Source organism: Vitis vinifera, chromosome 8 (assembly GCF_030704535.1).
Source record: "Vitis vinifera cultivar Pinot Noir 40024 chromosome 8, ASM3070453v1".
In the NCBI taxonomy this organism is placed as follows: Eukaryota; Viridiplantae; Streptophyta; class Magnoliopsida; order Vitales; family Vitaceae; genus Vitis; species Vitis vinifera.
In genome coordinates, this window is record NC_081812.1 from 20,662,788 (window position 1) to 20,686,025 (window position 23,238).

A 23,238-nucleotide genomic window follows, 5' to 3' on the forward strand; every position below is an offset into this window, starting at 1 on the left:
AGCATCTCCAACCAGCAAAATGAACATTAGAGGGAAAATCAGAAAATGGCAAAAAGCCTTGACTTGGGTGCATCTGCTCTGTCAAACCAAATCCTGGCAACTAATTATGAAAGCAGTAATTGAAATGAAGAGTGGCACCACCACATCAAAATTACCGGTTTAAGCGGTTTGGAAGTAAATGAGCATAATTGCAGTATTTATAGTCTTATTTATAGATAATTTTTTCATGCATGAATTATTGTCTCCAATTTCAGATAGTCATTAAAAAATGTTCGGTTCTGACTTCTGATACAAAAAGAGCAACTTTTTTCGTCTTTAATTCACTTGGTATGTCATGATCAAGAATATTTTGAAATATTTTTTTTCCGATATTTTAGCCTGAGATATTATGATGTATCCAGTCTTGCGAGTGGATAAGAAAAGGCCTTAATTGAAAAAAACAAAATTCAAAGGAGAAAAAAAAAATATAGGGAGTATTTGAAGAACTGGTAATCAATTCAAACAACCGCCTCGCTTTCCACAGTGCATTGATTTCGTCATCTCTCCCAACACTTCTGAAAGCATCTTCCCACCAACACGATACATCACATTCTCTCTCTACGCTCAGAAAATCCTCAAAAAGCCTAGGAGAGAAAGAGTGGTGGTAGGGAAGGAAAAAAAGCAGGATAGAGAGAGAAAAAGTAGAAGAGATTCTCTTAGTAGAGAGAAAGAAAGAAAAAGGGGGAGAAGCATCATTGCTTTCTTTCCTTGTTCATCCCTTCATTCATGGGTTGCTCTGCTTCAAGACCCAATACCCTTTTGCCCAGACCCTCAGAAGAAGCTTCGTTTTCTTCTTCTTCACAAGGTTCTTCTTCGTCTTCTTCTTCTTCCTTGCAGTCTTCAGCGCCAATTTCAAGAACCCTTTCTCTTCCAACTCCTCTAGTGCATCACCCGCCTCTCAAGAAAGGTGATACTCATCACCTTGTCTCTCTCACTTCCACCACCTATGGTTCTCTTGTCCTCACGGACCCAAACCCTAAGTTAAACGGCCAGGATTGTTCCGTCCGGTCCCCGCCACCGGCCCACAGCAAAACCCTAGGAGACTCAATAGAGTTTTCGTCTCCAGACTCTGTTATCAACACGTGGGAACTCATGGACGGCCTTGACGACTTCGATTTGGATTCCGATTCATCAATCTACAGTCATGTAATCGTCTCCCCGAAAAAGCCCGTTTCTCATCGGTACTCAGATTGTAATGGGTCCGTGAAGAAGCTGTGTGATTCATTTGAAGTAGTGGAGTTTCAAGATTTAGTGGAGGATAAGACCTCGAAGCCGTTGTGGAAGCATTTATCTGAGGAATCGTTGCTAGCGAAAATGGACTCAAATGTGGTTTCGAGTTATAGGCGGGCACTGTCTTCAAGGCAATTGGGGTATAATCATCTCAAACCCATCAGGTCTTTGGGGTCTAGTCCTTTGAATTCTTCACTGTCAAATATTCGGTTCCATTTACCAGGCGCAGAAGACAGAGTTGTGTTGTATTTCACCAGTCTGAGAGGAATTCGAAAGACGTATGAAGATTGTTGTGCCGTTCGAATGATCCTACGGGGCTTCAGGGTTATGGTTGATGAGAGAGACATTTCAATGGACTCCAACTATAGAAAAGAATTGCAGAATGTATTTGGAGGCAAAGTGGTGAGTTTGCCACAGGTGTTTATTCGAGGGAAGTACATCGGGGGAGCAGAAGAGATTAAGCAACTTAATGAGGTTGGAGAATTGGGGAAGTATTTGGAAGGATTTCCAGTTAGAGAGACTGGGTTTGTTTGTGAGAGTTGTGGGGATGCTAGATTTGTACCATGCCCAAATTGTAATGGCAGTAGAAAGATTTTTGAGGAAGAAGATGGACAGCAGAGAAGGTGCCCAGAATGCAATGAGAATGGGTTGATTCGGTGCCCCGGCTGCTGCTCATGAATGCCAAGGCCACCAGTGACATGCATATTTTGGTATTTGCCATGAATTTCTGAGATATGCTATCATCACTGCTATGAATCTCTGTTTGTTTAGGGTTTTGTATGAAACTTTGTTTCTTTTGATATTTCTATTTTGTTTTTAGCAGTTGGGTATTCTTGTTCATTGTCCCTTTGAACAGCATTAAGAAATAAAAAAGTAAAAATTAAAAAATTATATGATCCTTCACTCTTTTGCAGAAGAGTTTGTGAAACAGATACTTATTTTAGATCTGTTCAATTGTTTCTGCATCTTCTTGGGAATGCAAGCTGTCTCTCTGTTAAACATATTGAAGTTACATGTTGCTTTGGGAAACATTAAAGATGAACTCTGTTTACTTGGTTCATTGTGTTGATTGCTTTTAATGAACTCTTTTTCTTTTCCCTTCTTGTGTAGGGGAATCCGATTTTGGATTCAATAGGTCCATGTTACACTCATATGGTAATTTACCTGTCCATGTTACACCCATATGGTAATTTACCTGTCCATGTTACTTCCAAATTGCTTCTCTCTGAATTTAATTTGAAACTCTGTTCTACTGTTCTGTTTGGTAGTCACAAATATATTTATGTTTCCGAAATTTACTTGTACATAGGCAAACGACAATAACCTAGGAAAAGTTTTGGCTCTATGTGTGTGGGTGCATGCAGAACAGCTATACATTGTTGTCTTTGATGTTCAAGTTGAGAATGCACCAGCACTATGAAAACAATATGACAATGATGCATGAGGAATTACCAAGTAGTGAAGAAATTAGTCATGAACTCACTATGTAAAGAATACTTTGATGGGGATGTTAAGGATTCCCTTGCAAATGTTTAGACCAGTGTAAAACACATATGCTCAGGTTGTCATGTTAAGAATTTAATGCCATGAAAATCACAACCTTTATACTCCATTATTTTTCCATTTACCATTGGATCAATCATTGGGCCCCATAATGGAAAGTGATAATGGACTACAGCTCTATTTATATGGAAGCATTTGCATAATTGATATGGGTGGGTGCGGATCACACAAACATTATCCTAAATGATTGAGACACAGAAATTAGGACTGAGTCAAGAAGGCGTGCTATTATTATTTCCCTGAAGAATATCTCTATGGTGCACGAGGGTTTTAACCTTGTTACTATATGGATTTTTTAATTTATTTATTTTTTGGCATGGACCTTTTGGATGCATATTACAAATCGGGGCAGGCAGACATTATTTTGGACGCTGCAAATTTGTACTTTTTCTGGGGTCTAAATTTGTCTGGCCTTTCGTTGTATAAAATATGGACAGAAGCTTAGGTTTTTGTATTGTTGAGAGGTTCATTTCCGTGGTAGAAGTTAGATGAAGGTAGAAGCTAAGTATTTTTTATGCTGACCCTGGATATGAATATTAGGTGTGCATAAAATTTGTTTCTTATGGATTCACTCCTTGCTTGGTAGGTATTGGGTAGGGGAACATGTGATTGCAGCTATACGTAGACAATCAGTTGGGCCTATAAAAAATATATTTAAAATAAATAAATAAATTGAGTTGGGCAAGTTGGACAACTTGATTCAGCTTGCTCATATGGCTGTGCCATAAAAGGTGTTCTCGTTCATGTTTGTCACCTGAATTGAAGCGAAAGGCTTAATGAGAGTCTATGCATGCTAGATATAGCTTACAACAAAATTAAATAGTCGTTGCTTCCGGATTTTCAAATTGATCCTTAGGTTGAGTTGTTTTGATTTGCAATAGAGGCTTCATTTTTCAATTCCACTTTCCAGTTTGTAAGAGCAAATGTCAACTTCAAATAATTTTCATTTTCTAAGTTCACCTGTACACTGAACCCACCCCCAACCCCAACCCCACAGTTACCTGCCAACTTGGTTGACTCCTCTTTTGTTGTTCCCTGCTTCTTCAGGCACCTCCAGTGTGCCAGAGACTTGGAAGGGCTTGTCAGATCACACAAGTTTGCATATTTGTATGGTTTTATAGTATATTTTATTTTCATCTATTTTTCTGACCATCTGACGTACATCTATCTATATGTAAAATGCATTGCTTTTCTTCGTGGCCACTCAATGCTGATTAAGTACTCCAAGGTGATGTTTGTTTTCTTGCTATAGGCTTGGGCCATTGCCCTAACAAGCTCCCAGTACAAGAATCTTCTTTATAAATTCATCTTTCCTCTAGAATGGCAAAGTTTTACTAGATAACATTGATAAAATTAAATGGGTGAATACTTATTGCCTTGATTGAGACCACTTCCAGTCATTATCCTTTTTTTTTTTAAAAAAAAATCTTATTTTTTCCATTGTGTCCTTTTTTAATGATGTGGTGAAATTAAATTCTTATGACAAACATTTTTTTTTTTTTAAGCAAGTCCATTTTGTAAAACTATTTAAAAGGATAATACATTTAAATTACCCAAGAAATTTACGCCTTAATGGCCACCATATTACAGAATAATCCTTAGATGTTGAACGGTCCAGAAGTTGTTGATAGATGAAGTGAGAAACGAGAATGGCTCCCATGGAGACACCATGGGACATGGTCAACTTTCAATCACCCAGCAAGCAGGTCAGCACCATGAATCGAGGGAGGGCAACCGGGCAAGGCTCCATCGGGTTCCAAAGCGTTCAGCCCCATTTCCCAGAAAGTGACAGATGCACCCACGGCTTCGCTGAGTTAACTCGCTAATTTCGTCCACGGGCAGTAGTGAAATTGGGAGCCTACAAACTGGGTTAATCTCCATGGATTTAACAATTTTCTACCATTTTCATTGAGATCACGTTCATCGTAATTTGAGAGAATCTATAGGGTTTGAATTGAGCAATTTAGGGTCTTACATTAAATTGAGAGAATTCCACTATTGATTTGAATTTGTGATCCTCTGTGTTTGTGTTGAAAGGTCTGCCGTGATTCAAATACTCGAAGAATCTATGAATTAAAGATTGATTGCATGAGATGAGTTAATCTCGTGGACCCGGACTCAGTAAAACCATCCTTTACAAATTGAGTTTTGATTAGTGGATTTTGAGTCCTCAAATGACTGTTTTTATTACTCATCATCACCGTTTTAAGTAGTTTTTGGAAACTACAGAATGATAAGCTGCGACTGAAAGGAGTTTAAGAAGTAAACCAATTAAATATATTTATTTATTTTTGCTAGAAAAAAAAAAAAAGTTAAAATGACGTGGCAGCTCAGGTGCGTGACTGAAAGACAATAGATTTGGAGAACTATTTTTGTCTACTGGATCATAACTCATAAGATGGCAGTTGTTTTTCTAACCCCATCAAAGTAATTTTTTACATAAACTCCCAACCCTGGAGCAGCTTTCTCATATATCCGACGACACCATTCTCTCAACTCCTCAACACAGTTACTATCCTGTCTCAGGGCCCTCGCGATCATCAGGTGGGACTTTCCTTTCCTTTTATGGTCAGACACCATCACTCGCTGAGTGACTCAGTCAGTTATTCACTCACTCATTTTATTTAGGGTTTCAATGGATGGAGGTGGGTGGTTCGATGGGGATCTCAATGGAGATTTTGAGGTGAAGAGATGTCTGAGCAGCTTCGTGGATGAAGGTAGGATCGAGAGTCACAGATACTACCTGGCTCGTAGAACTCTTCTGGAGATGTTGAGGGACAGAGGCTACTCTATTCCTGCCTTAGACATTGATATCTCTCTTCAAGATTTCCGATCCTTCTACAGTCAAAAACCCGATCCTGATCGTCTTCGCATTTCCGCTGCTCTCCGATCCGATCCCTCCAAGAAGGTATCGCAAGTGCATGTCCTCTTTTCTGATAATAATAATAATAATAATAATAAACTTCAATCCTTTGTTTCTTGTTATTAGTTTTCCTGGTAACCAAACGAAGCACAGAGCTTATTTTTTTAGCAATAATTTTCGTTGCTACTACTTCGTTAGTAGTTGAGCCGATTTCTTTAATCCTGAATAATCTTGGTAATAGGTGTAATTTGTTAATTGTTAGTACCTTTGATGTGCATTAGTGGCTCATTAATCAACGGTTTAAGTTGTCGGAATAAGTGTTGTTTAACATGATATTTATCTTCAGTTTTAATCTGTTTTTCATCTCTTTGTATCATCATCTGAGTGTTGAAATGAACTGTGGATTCATTTTTTAACAGGTTAAACTTTTAGGACAATCGATTGCTAAATGTAGTTGATAAGTTATTCATCATTTTAATTGCAGATTCTAGTTATTTTCTGCGGTCCTGATGTAGTGAAAGTAAATGCAATAAGAAGCATTGCTACTCAGATTGTTAACAAGGACAGCTTAAGTAAGTTGATTCTGGTATTGCAAAATCATATCACAAGCCAAGCTCTCAAAGCCGTGGATCTCTTTTCATTTCAAGTTGAGAAGTTCCAAGTGAGTTTGGATGTTCTCTTGTGAAGTTTGAAATGCATGCCCTCCTCTTCTTTCTTATTGACTTGCAAAATGCTTGGTTTGTAGGTTTGCCCTCTGATAGTGATTCATCGGTTAGCAACATAGAAGAATTCTGAAAGATGCTATTATTGATATGTCTTGTCCTGCATTATATCCAGTGCTGCCAATCCATCACTGAGATGACATGTTGGCATTATTTCAAAGTTTTTATAGTTTAAGAGATTCAAACCTTTTACTGCATGAATATCCATATAAATTCTACCATCCGAGCAAGAACATCACTCTTACTAAAAGGATCAAGTAACATGCATTATTGGACTATGTAACTGGTCAAGGCCAACAGGGCAAGAAACTTATATATCCTTTGAGTATTATAAGAGGCAGAGTTTTATTCCAGATGCATCAGTTGTTTTAGCTTTGAAGAAAAACATACAACTCAGATAGCTTTTGTGTTGTTAGAGGAGTATCAAGGTGGAAGTCACTCTTGGTTGTGCTTAAAGATAAATTTTATAGTGATGTTATCATCCTAAGAAATTGAGAAGACAATGAATCTGCTTTACTGAAACCATTCAGCTTTGTGGAAGATATATAGCGATAAATTGTCATTCTTGTCATTAGACAGTTCATGAAATAATCTTGAATCTTGGATGTTTACTGCAATTCAAGGGGGAGGGACTTTTTTTTTTCTTTAGAGATACAACGCTCTCAGACGAGGTTGACTATCCATATCTGTTGATTTTATATTATGCAGTTTTATCCATATCTGTTGATTTTATATTATGCAAGTAGAGTTGCATAAGTAAAATGTCATATCCAACTGCATCTCTACTTCTTTCTCTGATAATGAGGATTTGGTAAATGCTTTTCTTGTTTTAGAAATTATTTTATTCTCAATCCAATATTCATGTTATATTTTTGCCTCTAATATTGGATTTGAGATACCCACAAATATGCATATGTTTAATCTAATATGAAAGAATTTCAGCCTGTTTTCATAATTGAATACAACTAAAAGGATTGTCATGTCATGCTTCTAACACTTTATTGTGCTGTGATCTGTCTTCAGATTACGGACTTGCTTGTTAACATTACAAAACACGTATTAAAGCCAAAGCATCGAGTTCTGACTGATCAAGAGAAAAATAAGCTGTTAAAGAAGTACAGCTTGAATGAGAAACAGGTTTGTCTTCAAACTTAACAAAAGTTAAGAGGAAGCAAGTATCTGGAAAAACGACTGTCCATTGCTTTCTTCATTCTTCATTTTGGTGATGGTAGAATTGTGGTCTCTTATATTCCATAGAACCTTTGCTTTTTATACATGGGATGTGTATGGATATAAATACAGATCTCTGATTGTCCAACACTATTTGAACCAACTGTGAGGCAATTTTTTTTATTAATGTATAACACCATTAATATGGATAGTCTTTAACTTGACCTAGAGTCTAATATTACCAATATTTTGCATTCTTAGACTAGTGAATAACTCGTGGAAATTCATCTTTGACGTGACTGGATTCAAATGGTGCAAGCCACCTGTAGCAAAATTGGTTGGTGGATGTCTAAGAAATATGTTGTATCATAAGGTTTAAAGGATTTGATATACAAAAAGAACTAAAGTACCAATTAAAATAAAATGAACTAAATTCTGCAAGTTGATGATCACTTGTTTAGTGATGTCTAACCATGTTACATTTTTCTAGTACCAATCATATAACATACAATAAAGTGGAATTGTATTCGACATGAGATGCCATGATTGTTATCTTTCTTCCTTTTTTTTTTTGTTCTGTTTTGAGCTCCATATGGCTAGTCAGAAAGGAGCATAAAAGAGATGAATAGGTGTAATATATTTTATGCTGCTACATTTTATTTATCAAATTCTTCTTATTCCAGCTTAATTGCACTATGTTAGTTATTATTTATTTTCTTTTCCGTTTTCTCCAGCTTCCTAGGATGTTACAGCAAGATGCAATTGCACGCTATTATGGACTTGAGAAGGGACAAGTTGTGAAAGTTATTTATAATGGCGAAATTACTGGGTCACATGTTACCTACAGGTGTGTCTGGTGATGTATTTTTGTGCAGTTTTTCCTAGAGATGTTGTATAATGTTGTACTTTTCCTGATATGTATGCAGAATGATGGATTTGGGTAAAACCAAGGTAGTGTTAGTGTTAATTTTGTTGTTCTCCCGTCATTGCTTTATTATTTATATTATTTTTACCAGTGCAAACCAAATCACAAGAGGAAGAGGGAAGAATATCTGGAACTTTAGAAGTATTGGGGTCATGTAAATACTAGGGATTATCCCACTGCTACCAGTGGGGTTGCAAATGGTAAAGAATAATCTTGAAGGAAAACTTGAGGTAAGCATTTCACTATATTATAGGCCCTTGGGAGGGTTAGACAGGTAGGAATAACTGGAGAAGAGATGTTTGGAGAATGGTGGTCCAGAAGGGTCTTGTCTTCTGCAATGACCCTTTTGGTATTGAAAAGAATATGTAATGCCTTTCATTTATTACTCGATAGTCCAATGATTCAATTTCCCCATTCACCGTCAGCAACATCCTCTGGAGCCATTCTAGGGTGAATATTTTTTCTATGAAAAAATAAAAGCTAATAAAGCATTTTGTAGGTCTTTGCTTATGATTTTAAACAAACCTACTTGTTCAAGGTATGAGGCATCATTGTAGGGTGGCACTCTAATAATCCCAAGGTTGGCTTGTAGTATTGCCAAAATACGTGGGGAGAAATGTCGGTGGCCAATCAATCCACAGGAGTGACCTCTCAATCTAATTTTTAAGCAGAGTACATTTGTTACCGCTTACATACAAGAAATGGAATCCCCATGACAGGCCTTCCAGATGATGAGAGCAATCTATCTGCAAACGAATAAGTTGGCAAATGCTGCTGTACTATATCTGTAACTCCATTGTATGACAATAGTTATTAACTTTCAACCCAAATAATGAAGGGAACGCTCATCTCTATCAATCTAATTCAGCAAATACGGAAATATACTGAGTGATGTTTTGTTTCTACTGTCTATGCTTATTTGGAGGATCCTTGTAGGGAAAATTGAAAACAGCAGGATGCCATTGTGGTAGTTCGTTATCATTCACATTATGTTGTGGTGGTCACTTCTTCCTGGCCAATGCTGCAGCAATGCCACCAGCAATGAGTCCTACAGCAGTAGCCGTAATGCCTATTCCAATAACACCATCTGCATTCCAACATATGTCAGCATTGGAGCTCATTAGTTCAAAATAGGGGAGAAAAACTCTTAGTTACTGGCTATTACCTTTAGCAATCCGATCTTCAACTGTCTTCTTAAGGGTCAGAGCCTGCCTAAAATCAGGCGCAATCTACAAAACCAATAACATCTGATATGTGATTCAGAGAAGAGTGGGGAAAAAAAAACATAAGGCAAGAAGACCCAACATGACTTATAAGTTGTTCAGAAAAAATGTGGTAACTAAATAATGATTTAAGTGTGAAGGTCATATAGTCTTAAAAGCAAATCTGCTGTATCCAAGGTGATATGCTGCATATCATTGGGACTTTGGTTAATCCATTTCAGCAAATCTAGGACCCTTGTCAGCATAGAGATACAAACTCAACCAGCCAGAACAGAACCTAGGGAGAGCAGTGAGATAGGCTTTGTGATGGGAATTCACGTCCAAGGAAATTTAGATGATGAATGAGTTCGGTAGTCGCGTAACAGTTCCACAGCCTTACAAGGGATGAATCCACCATTAAGTTGTTACAAATAAAACAAGTAACGGGGAAACAGAAGAACTCATAATTTGCTTCCACCCTTTGAAAATTTGACAATAAACAAGTTTACCCCTTACACAACATGATACAACTCGTTTATCAATAGAAAAAGCTCCAGGTATTAGGAAAACTAACACAGGCAAAAGCCTGTTTTTTAAACATTTCAGACCGACATTGACAAATAGATAAAGTAAATCAACAGATGCGCATAAAAGGAAGGAAAGAAAGGTGTTATCAACATTGGGTGATAGGAAAACAGGACACATAATTTGCTTCCACCTTAAATTTTGATAACAAGCAATTTTACACATTTAAAAAAAGGGTTTAAAAATAGGAAAGATTCCATTTATTAAGTGGACTACCACAAGGGAGAGCCTTATTTTAGAACACCTGACGACCAACTTTAACTAATGGACAAATTAATATGAATTAGTGGATGTGCAAAAAGAATCTCATGCTGGAAACAGAGACCAAACCTCCAAGCACTGTTCCACAAGCTGCCTGCTTTTACCATATTCGCCACTTCTGTAATATCCAACTGCCAGAAGATAAAGTTTCTCCTTCTTTTGCAATGGGCTGCTGCTACTTGTTAGAGAAGCTGCCAATTAGAATTTCTTAAGTTTCTAACAATGAATGCAGGAGAAAAATAAAAAATAATAAACACCACTGCATTCTCTAACTTGTAACATCAAAAGCTCATCAAGCCCACAGAGAGGAGCCAAGAAGAACACCAATAGCAGAAGACAACCTGGTTGCAAGATAATTCATCCAAAACAAATAGTAATGATCAACATGGGTGAGCAATCATGCTTTTCACCTATTCCTTTTCTTGGGGATGACTCTGGTATTAAAGTTATTTACACGAAGCAACCCATGACTTGGGAAGTAGAATGAAACTTCAGTAAGACCATTTATCATCAGATTTTCCTTTTAATATCCCAAAAGAAAAGGTTAGCTACTTTGTCAATCCAATTATCCTTCAAGTAGCGACTGGGGAGATTTTTTTGGCAAGAAAAATACCGAGGCAATACAGTGGCTGGATTACTTCCAACGAACAAAAACTTCATAAGGCAGCAACATGAATGAGGACAAATTATTCAGAAGTATTGTGTAAAACCAAGGAATTTCACAGAGTAGCCAAGATGAGGATATTGAAATGAATGAGTGGAAAATATAGGGTATTAAAGTTTATCCTTTTTTTTCCTTCTTTTCCAAAGTACCAAATTAAAATCACAAAGGAAAATTTCACAAATAGCCTACCAGGTGAACGGAAAACCAGATAACCAATCATGATTGTGGGACATTTATAAGGATGAATACAAAAACAGCAAAGTGGTGGACTGATGGAGGATTAAGGCTCCAAAAGCTTGGGGAGAGAGATAAAATATGGAGGCCCTGGATATAGCTAGCATTGATTATTACAAGTATAATGCTTGACTATTGAAATTATTGCAAGTATAATGCTTGACTATTACTTCAATAACTTTTTGGAATTGAATAGAGTTTAACAGCTCTTGAAAGTAGGAGACTGGACCTTAGTCTTGAAACAGGAGGTTTTGACAACTCCTGGTTGTAGGGGACTGGGTATTGTAAACCAAAACAATGAATATGGAATCAGTAAAAGAAAAAAGAACTAGGTTGTAAGATTAAAACCTTCAAGCATTGCGATCCCACGCTGTATATCTTCAGCTTGTCTAGAATGAACAAGAGCCCATGATAACCGCATAATGCATTCACTCTTGTGTTCCTCAGAACCACCATTGGCAGCATCCGCCACCTCTTTTTCACAACCCTGCCAGATACACCAAAATTTTCAAACCTTATACAGAAGTTTGAAACAAAAAAATCAATTCTATGTTTGGATATGGTAGTAGGAAAAGCAATAGGTTGCTTTAACACATTGTGCATCTATTTGGTTAATGATGATGGAAGTAGTAGTAATAATAATAATAATATTTGGGATACTTATCAAATGGACTAGTAGTAAAAGGTAACCTACGCTAGAGACTCAGAGTGCAACCTCCCCAAACTCATCTTGCTGAATCCCCGCTTCTCATAAATTAAACAATTGAATTTAACAAGTATACTAAAAACAAACAAATAAATAAATAACAATAAAAAGCAACCATCAAAGATTTTAAGAACAAAACTACTCTGAAAAAGTTCATTAAATAAAACCTATTCTTGATAGAAAAGAACATCTAAATAACCTTTAACCCTACCTTTTTGAGTTCGGATATAGAACAATAATACTTATATTGATGCACTCTTGTGGGGCAAAAGGTCCACTGACAACTAGTTAGCTGGCAAAATTCTAAGCTCCAGTTGGATCATAGAAGGTGTGAGGAAAAGGATGATTAAAAGTAAAAAAGAGAAGAAAAATTAAAGTAAAATAAAAATTAAGTTTGAGCTCCATAAATCTTTTCTGTGTTATTTCTCCAATTTATTTCCCTTTTATATAGAGAAATTAAGAATTTGAAAAGGTATAAAATCTCAAATAATTCTAATTATATTTTTCTTTTCATGTCTCATGGCTAACCAGACAAAGAATCTGTGAGATTCCTAAGTACGTTTTGATATCAAAATGGAGCATTAGAGAAAGGTGCCAGGAAAAGTCGAGGGAAAAAAATGAAGAAAGAAAATAAAAATAAACAAGTTCAACCTCAATATATTTTTAAATTTTATTTAGATTGTAAATTGAGAATTAAGAGTTCGTATTCATTGCCCTCTGCACCTTCCATTACTTCTAAGAAGAGAATTGAGACTCCACTTCTATAGTCCTTAGTATTCCACGATACAAGCCGAGTATAAAGGTTAGTTTCCACCAAACAAGAATCGAAAACCTTAACTATAATTAAACACAACATCTAATCTATATCGAGTCTCTATCTTTCAAAGAACCTTTCACAAAAATAATTAAACAAGTTCGCAAAGACAAATTACGAAATTCAGTTGAAAGCAGTAGTCAACTCTAGTTCTATTCCTATGCTTTCAATGAGATCCGATCGGGAGTATCAAATCATTATAGAATTCAACAGCTTCTTAACCCAAGAGATTAAAAAATACACATTAGGGCAATTTCATTGGAGAAAAAGACATCATAGATCTCTGAAAATTTGGAAATACTCACAGCGATTACATCACGGTCGCACCACGGGATCTGATCGCCGCCGCCGAAGAATGCTCCGACGGACTCGAAGAACTTTCCCATTTTGGCTTCCATAGATGTTTGTTAACTTGGCGAAGAAGGAAAAAGGCTACAAAATGGAAAGCAACTTTTGGGGGTTATTTATAGGTTTTCAGAACTCTGACCGCGTGGACACGTGCCAATGGACGTGGGTTGTAGAGCTCGTGTGACCGCGTATGTGTATGGATCTTCTTCCAACAGAACATAGGTGTTCTACAAAATAACATCGTGGTAGTCACAAATATATTTATGTTTCCGAAATTTACTTGTACATAGGCAAACGACAATAACCTAGGAAAAGTTTTGGCTCTATGTGTGTGGGTGCATGCAGAACAGCTATACATTGTTGTCTTCGATGTTCAAGTTGAGAATGCACCAGCACTATGAAAACAATATGACAATGATGCATGAGGAATTACCAAGTAGTGAAGAAATTAGTCATGAACTCACTATGTAAAGAAGTCTTTGATGGGGATGTCAAGGATTCCCTTGCAAATGTTTAGACCAGTGTAAAACACATATGCTCAGGTTGTCATGTTAAGAATTTAATGCCATGAAAATCACAACCTTTATACTCCATTATTTTTCCATTTACCATTGGATCAATCATTGGGCCCCATAATGGAAAGTGATAATGGACTACAGCTCTATTTATATGGAAGCATTTGCATAATTGATATGGGTGGGTGCGGATCACACAAACATTATCCTAAATAATTGAGACACAGAAATTAGGACTGAGTCAAGAAGGCGTGCTATTATTATTTCCCTGAAGAATATCTCTATGGTGCACGAGGGTTTTAACCTTGTTACTATATGGATTTTTTAATTTATTTATTTTTTGGCATGGACCTTTTGGATGCATATTACAAATCGGGGCAGGCAGACATTATTTTGGACGCTGCGAATTTGTACTTTTTCTGGGGTCTAAATTTGTCTGGCCTTTCGTTGTATAAAATATGGACAGAAGCTTAGGTTTTTGTATTGTTGAGAGGTTCATTTCCGTGGTAGAAGCTAAGTATTTTTTATGCCGACCCTAGATGAATATTAGGCGTGCATAAAATTTGTTTCTTATGGATTCACTCCTTGCTTGGTAGGTATTGGGTGGGGGAACATGTGATTGCAGCTCTATGTAGACAATCAGTTGGGCCTATAAAAAATATATTTAAAATAAATAAATAAATTGAGTTGGGCAAGTTGGACAACCTGATTCCGCTTGCCCATATGGCTGTGCCATAAAAGGTGTTCTCAGGGTATTCATGTTTGTCACCTGAATTGAGGCGAAAGGCTTAATGAGAGTCTATGCATGCTAGATATAGCTTACAACAAAATTAAAGAGTCATTGCTTCCGGATTTTCAAATTGATCCTTAGGTTGAGTTGTTTTGATTTGCAATGGATTGGAGGCTTCATTTTCAATTCCACTTTCCAGTTTGTAAGAGCAAATGTCAACTTCAAACAATTTTCATTTTCTAAGTTCACCTGTACACTGAACCCACCCCCAACCCCATAGTTACCTGCCAACTCGGTTGACTCCTCTTTTGTTGTTCCCTGCTTCTTCAGGCACCTCCAGTGTGCCAGAGACTTGGAAGGGCTTGTCAGATCACACAAGTTTGCATATTTGTATGGTTTTGTAGTATATTTTATTTTCATCTATTTTTCTGACCATCAGACATATATCTATCTAGATGTAAAATGCATTGCTTTTCTTCGTGGTCACTCAATGCTGCTGATTAAGTACTCCAAGGTGATGTTTGTTTTCTTGCTATAGGCTTGGCCCATTGCCCTAACAAGCTCACAGTACAAGAATCTTATTTATAAATTCATCTTTCCTCTATAAAAAGAATGGCAAAGTTTTACCAGATAACATTGATAAAATTAAATGGGTGAATACTTATTGCCTTGATTGAGACCACTTCCAGTCATTATCCTTTTTTTTGTTTTTTTTGGAAAAATAACTTATTTTTTCCACAAGTTGTGTCCTTTTTTAATGATGTGGTGAAATTAAATTCTTATTACAAACAATTTTTTTTTTGAAGCAAGTCCATTTTGTATAATTATTTAAAAGGATAATACATTTAAATTACCCAAGAAATTTACGCCTTAATGGCCACCATATTACAGAATAATCCTTAGATGTTGAACGGTCCAGAAGTTGTTGATAGATGAAGTGAGAAACGAGAATGGCTCCCATGGAGACACCATGGGACATGGTCAACTTTCAATCACCCAGCAAGCAGGTCTGCACCATGAATCGAGGGAGGGGCAACCGGGCAAGGCTTTATCGGGTTCCCAAGCGTTCAGCCCCATTTCCCAGAAAGTGACAGAGATGCACCCACGGCTTCGCTGAGTTAACTCGCTAATTTCGTCCACGGGCAGTAGACAAATTGGGAGCCTATAAAGTGGGTTAATTTCCTTGGATTTAACATTTTTTACCATTTTCATTAAGATCACACTCATCGTAATTTGAGAGAATCTATAGGGTTTGAATTGAGCTATTTAGGGTCTTACATTAAATGGAGAGAATTCCACTATTGATTTGAATTTGTGATCCTCTGTGTTTGTGTTGAAAGGTCTATTGTTGATTCAAATACTCGAAAAATCTATGAATTAAAGATTGATTGAATGAGATGAGTTAATCTCGTGGACCTGGACTCGGTAAAACCATAAAAGGGGGAATTGTGTTTTAAATCTAATTGGGCTTGAAAATTGGCCCAAGATCCTTATATCTTTTATATTTAAACTCAAGACCTAATGAAAGAATGAAAATTAAGTCGAAGGACATTACTTTTCAAATTTCTTGAAATGTCCTTGACTGTGAAAAATGAAAAAAAAACAATGGTCTTCCCGCTTTTCTCTCGTTTTCTCTTTCTCTTTCTTTCTCTTTATTCATTTTACCTTTCTCTCACATATTAATTGGTGGGACCATGTAAATTAATTCCTAGTTAAGGAAGTGTCACTATTTCCACCAATTATTTTTCTCTCAAAAAAATATTGAAAATCAATGGTTAAAAATGATTATTACTACATTTTTTAAGTAAATATTTTTTAAACACCTCATAAAATTTTTTTCTTCAAACTTACAAAATATATAATAAATATTTTTTAAACACCTTAAAAAATAATATTATTCTTTTTTCTCTAATATATAAGTTATTTTTTTATATAAATATCTTTAAGGTTATAAAAAATTATTTGACTATTTTCTCTATTTTATGGATAATACATAAATATTGTCTTAATATATTCTTTTGTAATATGGTCATCTTTTAACTAATGGTGATAATTAATTTTTAATTGAATAATGTATTATAATTTAATAATTTGAAAAATATTAAAATACCCTTTTAAATATGGAATAGATGTGGACTTGACATGATTTAAATTATTAAAACATGATATCATCAAGTCACGCAAATGTATCATAATTTTCTCTTCTTCTTTTTTCCTCGTACACGATTTCACAAAAAAGGTAGTACCTAAATATTGTGATTAATTTTCCTTTATATGAGATGTAAATGTACTAAAAAAAAAAAATTGTTAAAACTACTCAAATGAAATATGTAATTACCTTCAAATTGTAACAATTTTTAAGTGAAGGAATGTGTGGGGTAAAAGTGTCTAATTCTTAGGTGATAAGAAAAAAAAAAAAAAGTTCAGAATTGATTGAAATCTTGCATAGAAGGTAGCCTTGTACACCTCTTGTACAGTTAGTATTTTTGTCTTATACAATTAGTACATTTGTCTGGTATAGTGAGTATAATACCTTTGTACAATAGTGCAAATTTCACATACAATTTATGGGTGACAAGAAAAATAAAGAAGTAATTCAAAATCGATTAAAATCTTTCACAGATGGTAACATTGTACACCCTTGTACGCTTAGTACATTTCTTTTGTACAGTTAGTGTAACACCATTGTACAATGATGCAATATATCCCTCTTAAGTTATGTGTTCATGTAGGTATGTTAACCATATTTCTAATGGTTTGGCTGAGAAAATGGTGGATGAATTATGACTAATTTTTCCCCTCAGACATTATTACTAGGGAAAGTATCAGAATTTCTATGTGGGAGTTAAATAAAGTACATGACATGGGTATGTAATCCATGGGTGACAAAGAAAATGAAGAAGTGATTCAAAATTGATTAAAATCTTTCACAAATGGTAGCATTGTACACCCTTGTACACTTAGTACATTTCCCTTGTAGAATTAGTGTTACACCATTATACAATGACGCAATATATCCCTCATAAGTAATGTGTCCATGTACGTGTGTTAACTATATTTCTAATGATTTAGTTGAGAAAATGGTGGATGAATTAAGGTTAAATTTTTTTCCTCAAATATCATTACTGGGAAAGTATCGGAATTTCTATGTGAGAGTTAAATAAAGTGCATGATATGGGTATGCAATTCATGGGTGACAAGAAAGATAAATGAGTGGTTCAGAATCGATTAAAATATTTTATAAATGGTAATCTTTTACACTCTTTATACATTTAGTGCATTTCCTTTGTATAATTAGTGAATACATTTGTACATTGATACAAATTAAATATGATTTCAGTAATTTGATTAAGAAAAAGAGTGGAAAACTTAAATGCAATTTTTTTTTGTGAACATATTATATTTTTGTGAAAAAAATATACAATTGACTAATTCATTTATTTAATTGTGAACATATTATATTTTTTATTTTATTATTAAAATAACTAATAGAAAAAATAAAAAAGAATAATCAATAAATAAAATTTTATTCTTTTTTATTATTTTCATACAAAAAAATAATATTAAATAGGGTATTCAATTTTCATTTTTAAAAATAATTTTCTTTTTTTAATTAAACATATTTTAAAAAAGAGACAATATAGAAAATAAAAATTATTTTTAAAAATAAAAGAAGTAAAAATTTAAAAAAATATTTTAAAACCAAACTCAAACATAATCTATACAATTTTTAACTACCGTTTTCATTTAAAATGGATAAATAAACCATTGAACCATTTTATATAAGAAAAATTCAATCTCTATTATACTATGTATTAATATAATCTATTTCTAAATACGAAAACATTTTAATTGGATATTTAAAATAAAAACTCTTCATCCTAAAATGTAAAAGATAATTTTTATTCATTTAAATTAATTTTTTTTTCAAAAGTATTTTTCAAAATAGTTTTTGAATCATTAATATAATATTTTTTTTAGAAAATAATGTTGATTTTTCAATTATTTTTAAAAGAGTTTAAAAAATAAAAAAAATTAAATAATAAAAAATTTATGGAAGTGACATATAAAGAGTGGTGGTATAAAGACAAAAACGATGAGTGTAAGTTAAAGGGTATTTTTATCTATTCCTATCTCATATCCTTACAATGAATTACGGGTGTTTCAATGATTTTTTATTAATTATTAAAACCAAATGGGTGTAAAGTCCAATTCTCCACTTTATTATAAATAGTTTTTGGTATCTTATATTTTTAATAACATTTATAATGAAATTGAGATTTTCATTATTTACTCTAATATGTAATGGTACTTAATTGGAAATTTCAATATCCAATTTGGGTTTATTTATCTCAAAATGTGTATGATGTTTCCATACGCCCATGAAGTGACATTTTCCTTCACTTCCCACACCCCTTGTACGCGGTCACACGAGCTCTACAACCCATGTCCATTGGCACGGGTCCACAAAGTCACAGTTCTGAAAACCTATAAATAACCCCCCAAAAGTTGCATTCCAAGTTAACAAACGTCTATGGAAGCCAAAACCGGAAAGTTCTTCGAGTCCGTCGGAGCATTCTTAGACGGCGGCGAGGATCAGATCCCGTGGTGCGACCGTGATGTAATCGCTGTGAGTATTTCCATTTTTTCAGAGATCTATGATGTCTTTTTCTCCAATGAAATTGCTCTAATGTGTATTTTTTAATCTCTTGGGTTAAGAAGCTTTTGATACTCCCGATCGGATCTCATTGAAAGCATAGGAATAGAACTAGAGTTGACTACTGCTTTCAACTGAATTTTGTAATTTGTCTTTGCGAACTTGTTTAATTATTTTTGTGAAAGGTTCTTTGAAAGATAGAGACTCGATATAGATTTGATGTTGTGTTTAATTATAGTTAAGGTTTTCGATTCTTGTTTGGTGGAAACTAACCTTTATACTCGGCTTGTATTGTGGAATACTAAGGACGATAGAAGTGGAGTCTCAATTCTCTTCTTAGAAGTAATGGAAGGTGCAGAGGGCAATGAATACGAACTCTTAATTCTCAATTTACAATCTAAATAAAATTTAAAAATATAGTGAGGTTGAACTTGTTTATTTTTATTTTCTTTCTTGGTTAGCCATGAGACATGAAAAGAAAAATATAATGAGAATTATTTGAGATTTTATACATTTTCAAATTCTTAATTTCTCTATATAAAAGGGAAATAAATTGGAGAAATAATAAAGAAAAGAATTATGGAGCTCAAACTTAATTTTTATTTTACTTTAATTTTTCTTCTCTTTTTTACTTTCAATCATCCTTTTCCTCACACCTTCTATGATCCAACTGGAGCTTAGAATTTTGCCAGCTAACTAGGTGTCAGTGGACCTTTAGCCTCACAAGAGTGCATCAATATAGGTATTATTGTTCTATATCCGAACTCAAAAAGGTAGGGTTAAAGGTTACTTAGACGTTCTTTTCAATCAAGAATAGGTTTTATTTAATGAACTTTTTCAGAGTACTTTTTGTTCTTAAAATCTTTGATGGTTGCTTTTTATTTTTATTTATTTATTTGTTTGTTTGTTTGTTTGTTTTTAGTATACTTGTTAAATTCAATTGTTTAATTTGTGAGAAGTGGGGATTCAGCAAGATGAGTTTGGGAAGGTTGCACTCTTGAGTCCCTAGCATAGGTTACCTTTTACTACTAGTCCATTTGATAAGTATCCCAAATATTATTATTATTATTACTACTACTACTACTACTACTACTACCATCATCATTAACCAAATAGATGCACAATGTGTTAGAGCAACCTATTACTTTTCCTACTACCATATCCAAACATAGAATTGATTTTTTTGTTTCAAACTTCTGCATAAGGTTTGAAAATTTTGGTGCATTTGGCAGGGTTGTGAAAAAGAGGTGGCAGATGCTGCAAATGGTGGCTCTGAGGAACACAAGAGTGAATGCATTATGCGGTTATCATGGGCTCTTGTTCATTCTAGACAAGCTGAAGATATACAGCGTGGGATCGCAATGCTTGAAGGTTTTCATCTTACAACCTAGTTCTTTTTTCTTTTACTGATTCCATATTCATTGTTTTGGTTTACAATGCCCAGTCCCCTACAACCAGGAGTTGTCAAAACCTCCTGTTTCAAGACTAAGGTCCAGTCTCCTACTTTCAAGAGCTGTTAAAGTCTATTCAATTCCAAAAAGTTATTGAAGTAATAGTCAAGCATTATACTTGCAATAATTTCAATAGTCAAGCATTATACTTGTAATAATCAATGCTAGCTGTATTCAGGGCCTCCATATTTTTATCTCTCTCCCCAAGCTTTTGGAGCCTTAATCCTCCATCAGTCCATCACTTTGCTGTTTTTGTATTCATCCTTATACATGTCCCACAATCATGATTGGTTATCTGGTTTTCTGTTCACCTAGTAGGCTATTTATGAAATTTTCCTTTGTGATTTTAATTTGGTACTTTGGAAAAGAAGGGAAAAAAAGGATAAACTTTAATACCCTATATTTTCCACTCATTCATCTCAATATCCTCGTCTTGGCTACTCTGTGAAATTCCTTGGTTTTACACAATACTTCTGAATAATTTGTCTTCATTCTTGTTGCTGCCTTATGAAGTTTTTGTTAGTTGGAAGTAATCCAGCCACTGTATTGCCTCAGTGTTTTTCTTGCCAAAAAAATCTCCCCAGTCACTACTTGAAGGATAATTGGATCGACAAAGTAGCTAACCTTTTCTTTTGGGATATTAAAAGGAAAATCTGATGATAAATGGTCTTACTGAAGTTTCATTCTACTCCCAAGTCATGGGTTGCTTTGTGTAAATAACTTTAATACCAGAGTCATCCCCAAGAAAAGGAATAGGTGAAAAGCATGATTGCTCACCCATGTTGATCATTACTATTTGTTTTGGATGAATTATCTTGCAACCAGGTCGTCTTCTGCTATTGATGTTCTTCTTGGCTCCTCTCTGTGGGCTTGATGAGCTTTTGATGTTACAAGTTAGAGAATGCAGTGGTGTTTTTTGTTTTTTATTTTTTATTTTTCTCCTGCATTCATTGTTAGAAACTTAAGAAATTCTAATTGGCAGCTTCTCTAGCAAGTAGCAGCAGCCCATTGCAAAAGAGGGAGAAACTTTATCTTCTGGCAGTTGGATATTACAGAAGTGGCGAATATGGTAAAAGCAGGCAGCTTGTGGTAAGTCCATTAGTTAAAGTTGGATATTACAGAAGTGGCGAATTTGGTCTCTGTTTCCAGCATGAGATTCTTTTTGCACATCCACTAATTCATATTAATTTGTCCATTAGTTAAAGTTGGTCGTCAAAGCTTCTAAAATAAGGCTCTCCCTTGTGGTAAATCCACTTAATAAATAGAATCTTTCCTATTTTTAAACCATTCTTTTTTAATGTGTAAAATTGCTTGTCATCAAATTTTAAGGTGGAAGCAAATTACTTGTCCTGTTTTCCCGTCACTTGCCAATGTTGATAACACCTTTCTTTCCTTCCTTTCATGCGCATCCGTTGATTTACCTTATCTATTTGTCAATGTCAGTCTCAAATGTTTAAAAAACAGGCTTTTGCCTTGTTAGTTTTCCTAATACCTGGAGCTTTTTCTATTGATAAACGAGTTGTATCATGTTGTGCAAGGGGTAAACTTGTTTATTGTCAAATTTTCTAAGGGTGGAAGCAAATTATGAGTTGTTCTGTTTCCCTGTTACTTCTTGTTGTAACAACTTAATGGTGGATTCATCCCTTGTAAGGCTGTGGAACTGTATGTGACTACCAAACTCATTCATCATCTAAATTTTCTTGGACATGAATTCCCATCACAAAGCCTATCTCACTGCTCTCCCTAGGTTCTGTTCTGGCTGGTTGAGTTTGTATCTCTATGCTGACAAGGGTCCTAGATTTGCTGAAATGGATTAACCAAAGTCCCAATGATATGCAGCATATCACCTTGGATACAGCAGATGTGCATTTAAGACTATATGACCTTGACGCTTAAATCATTATTTAGTTACCACATTTTTTCTGAACAACTTAATAAGTCATGTTGGGTCTTCTTGCCTTCTGTTTTTTTTCCCCCACTCTTTTTCGAATCATATATCAGATGTTATTGGTTTTGTAGATTGCGCCTGATTTTAGGCAGGTTCTGACCCTTAAGAAGACAGTTGAAGATCGGATTGCTAAAGGTAATAGCCAGTAACTAAGAGTTTTTCTCCCCTATTTCGAACTAATGAGCTCCAATGCTGACATATGTTGGAATGCAGATGGTGTTACTGGAAAAGGCATTACGGCTAGTGCTGTTGTAGGACTCATTGCTGGTGGCATTGCTGGTGGTATTGCTGCAGCATTGGCCAGGAAGAAGTGACCACCACAACATAATGTGAATAATAACAAACATCACTCAGTATATTTCCTTCTTTGCTTAAAAATTAGATTGAGAAGTCATTCCTGTGGATTGATTAGCCACTGACATTTCTCCCCACGTATTTTGGCATTACAACAAGCCAACCTTGGGATTATTAGAGTGCCACCCTACAATGTCCAATATGATGCCTCATTCCTTGAACAAGTAGGTTTGTTAAAATCATAATCTAAGACCTACAAAATGCTTTATTAGTTTTTATTTTTTCATAGAAAAAATATTCACCCTAGAATGGCTCCA

At 34.9% G+C, this 23,238-nt stretch overlaps 4 protein-coding genes across 6 annotated transcripts; 3 read left to right on the forward strand and 1 right to left on the reverse strand.

Annotated features, from left to right (window-relative positions):
* Window positions 1-420: 420 nt before the first annotated feature.
* LOC100853254 (uncharacterized protein At5g39865) lies at window positions 421-2,160 on the forward strand. Its single transcript, XM_003632687.4, has one exon. The coding sequence runs from the start codon at window positions 766-768 to the stop codon at window positions 1,945-1,947; it is 1,182 nt and encodes a 393-aa protein (XP_003632735.1). The 5' UTR covers window positions 421-765; the 3' UTR covers window positions 1,948-2,160.
* A 3,055-nt stretch (window positions 2,161-5,215) lies between these two features.
* Window positions 5,216-8,554, forward strand: LOC100853213 (DNA-directed RNA polymerase V subunit 5A). Of its 2 annotated transcripts, XM_003632686.4 has the most exons (5): window positions 5,216-5,376; window positions 5,461-5,740; window positions 6,180-6,356; window positions 7,441-7,554; window positions 8,322-8,554. In XM_003632686.4, exons 2-5 carry the CDS (start codon window positions 5,468-5,470, stop codon window positions 8,445-8,447), a joined length of 690 nt encoding a protein of 229 aa, XP_003632734.1. In that variant the 5' UTR covers window positions 5,216-5,376; window positions 5,461-5,467; the 3' UTR covers window positions 8,448-8,554. The 2 variants fall into 2 exon arrangements, with proteins under 2 accessions (XP_003632734.1, XP_019077235.1); XM_019221690.2 differs by lacking the exon at window positions 7,441-7,554 and having other exon boundaries at window positions 5,227-5,376.
* Window positions 8,555-9,273: 719 nt separating this feature from the next.
* On the reverse strand, window positions 9,274-13,568 carry LOC100853169 (mitochondrial fission 1 protein A). The gene is made up of 5 exons (XM_003632685.4): window positions 13,284-13,568; window positions 11,807-11,945; window positions 10,630-10,751; window positions 9,678-9,741; window positions 9,274-9,599 (listed from the first exon to the last, which is right to left on the reverse strand). The coding sequence occupies exons 1-5, from the start codon at window positions 13,374-13,376 to the stop codon at window positions 9,514-9,516; spliced, it is 504 nt and encodes a 167-aa protein (XP_003632733.1). The 5' UTR covers window positions 13,377-13,568; the 3' UTR covers window positions 9,274-9,513.
* Window positions 13,569-18,958: 5,390 nt separating this feature from the next.
* On the forward strand, window positions 18,959-23,192 carry LOC100853129 (mitochondrial fission 1 protein A). Of its 2 annotated transcripts, XM_010655644.3 has the most exons (6): window positions 18,974-19,201; window positions 20,461-20,599; window positions 21,662-21,768; window positions 21,879-21,923; window positions 22,699-22,762; window positions 22,841-23,192. In XM_010655644.3, the coding sequence occupies exons 1-6, from the start codon at window positions 19,106-19,108 to the stop codon at window positions 22,939-22,941; spliced, it is 552 nt and encodes a 183-aa protein (XP_010653946.1). In that variant the 5' UTR covers window positions 18,974-19,105; the 3' UTR covers window positions 22,942-23,192. The 2 variants fall into 2 exon arrangements, with proteins under 2 accessions (XP_003632732.1, XP_010653946.1); XM_003632684.4 differs by lacking the exon at window positions 21,879-21,923 and having other exon boundaries at window positions 18,959-19,201.
* The last annotated feature ends 46 nt before the right edge of the window (window positions 23,193-23,238 follow it).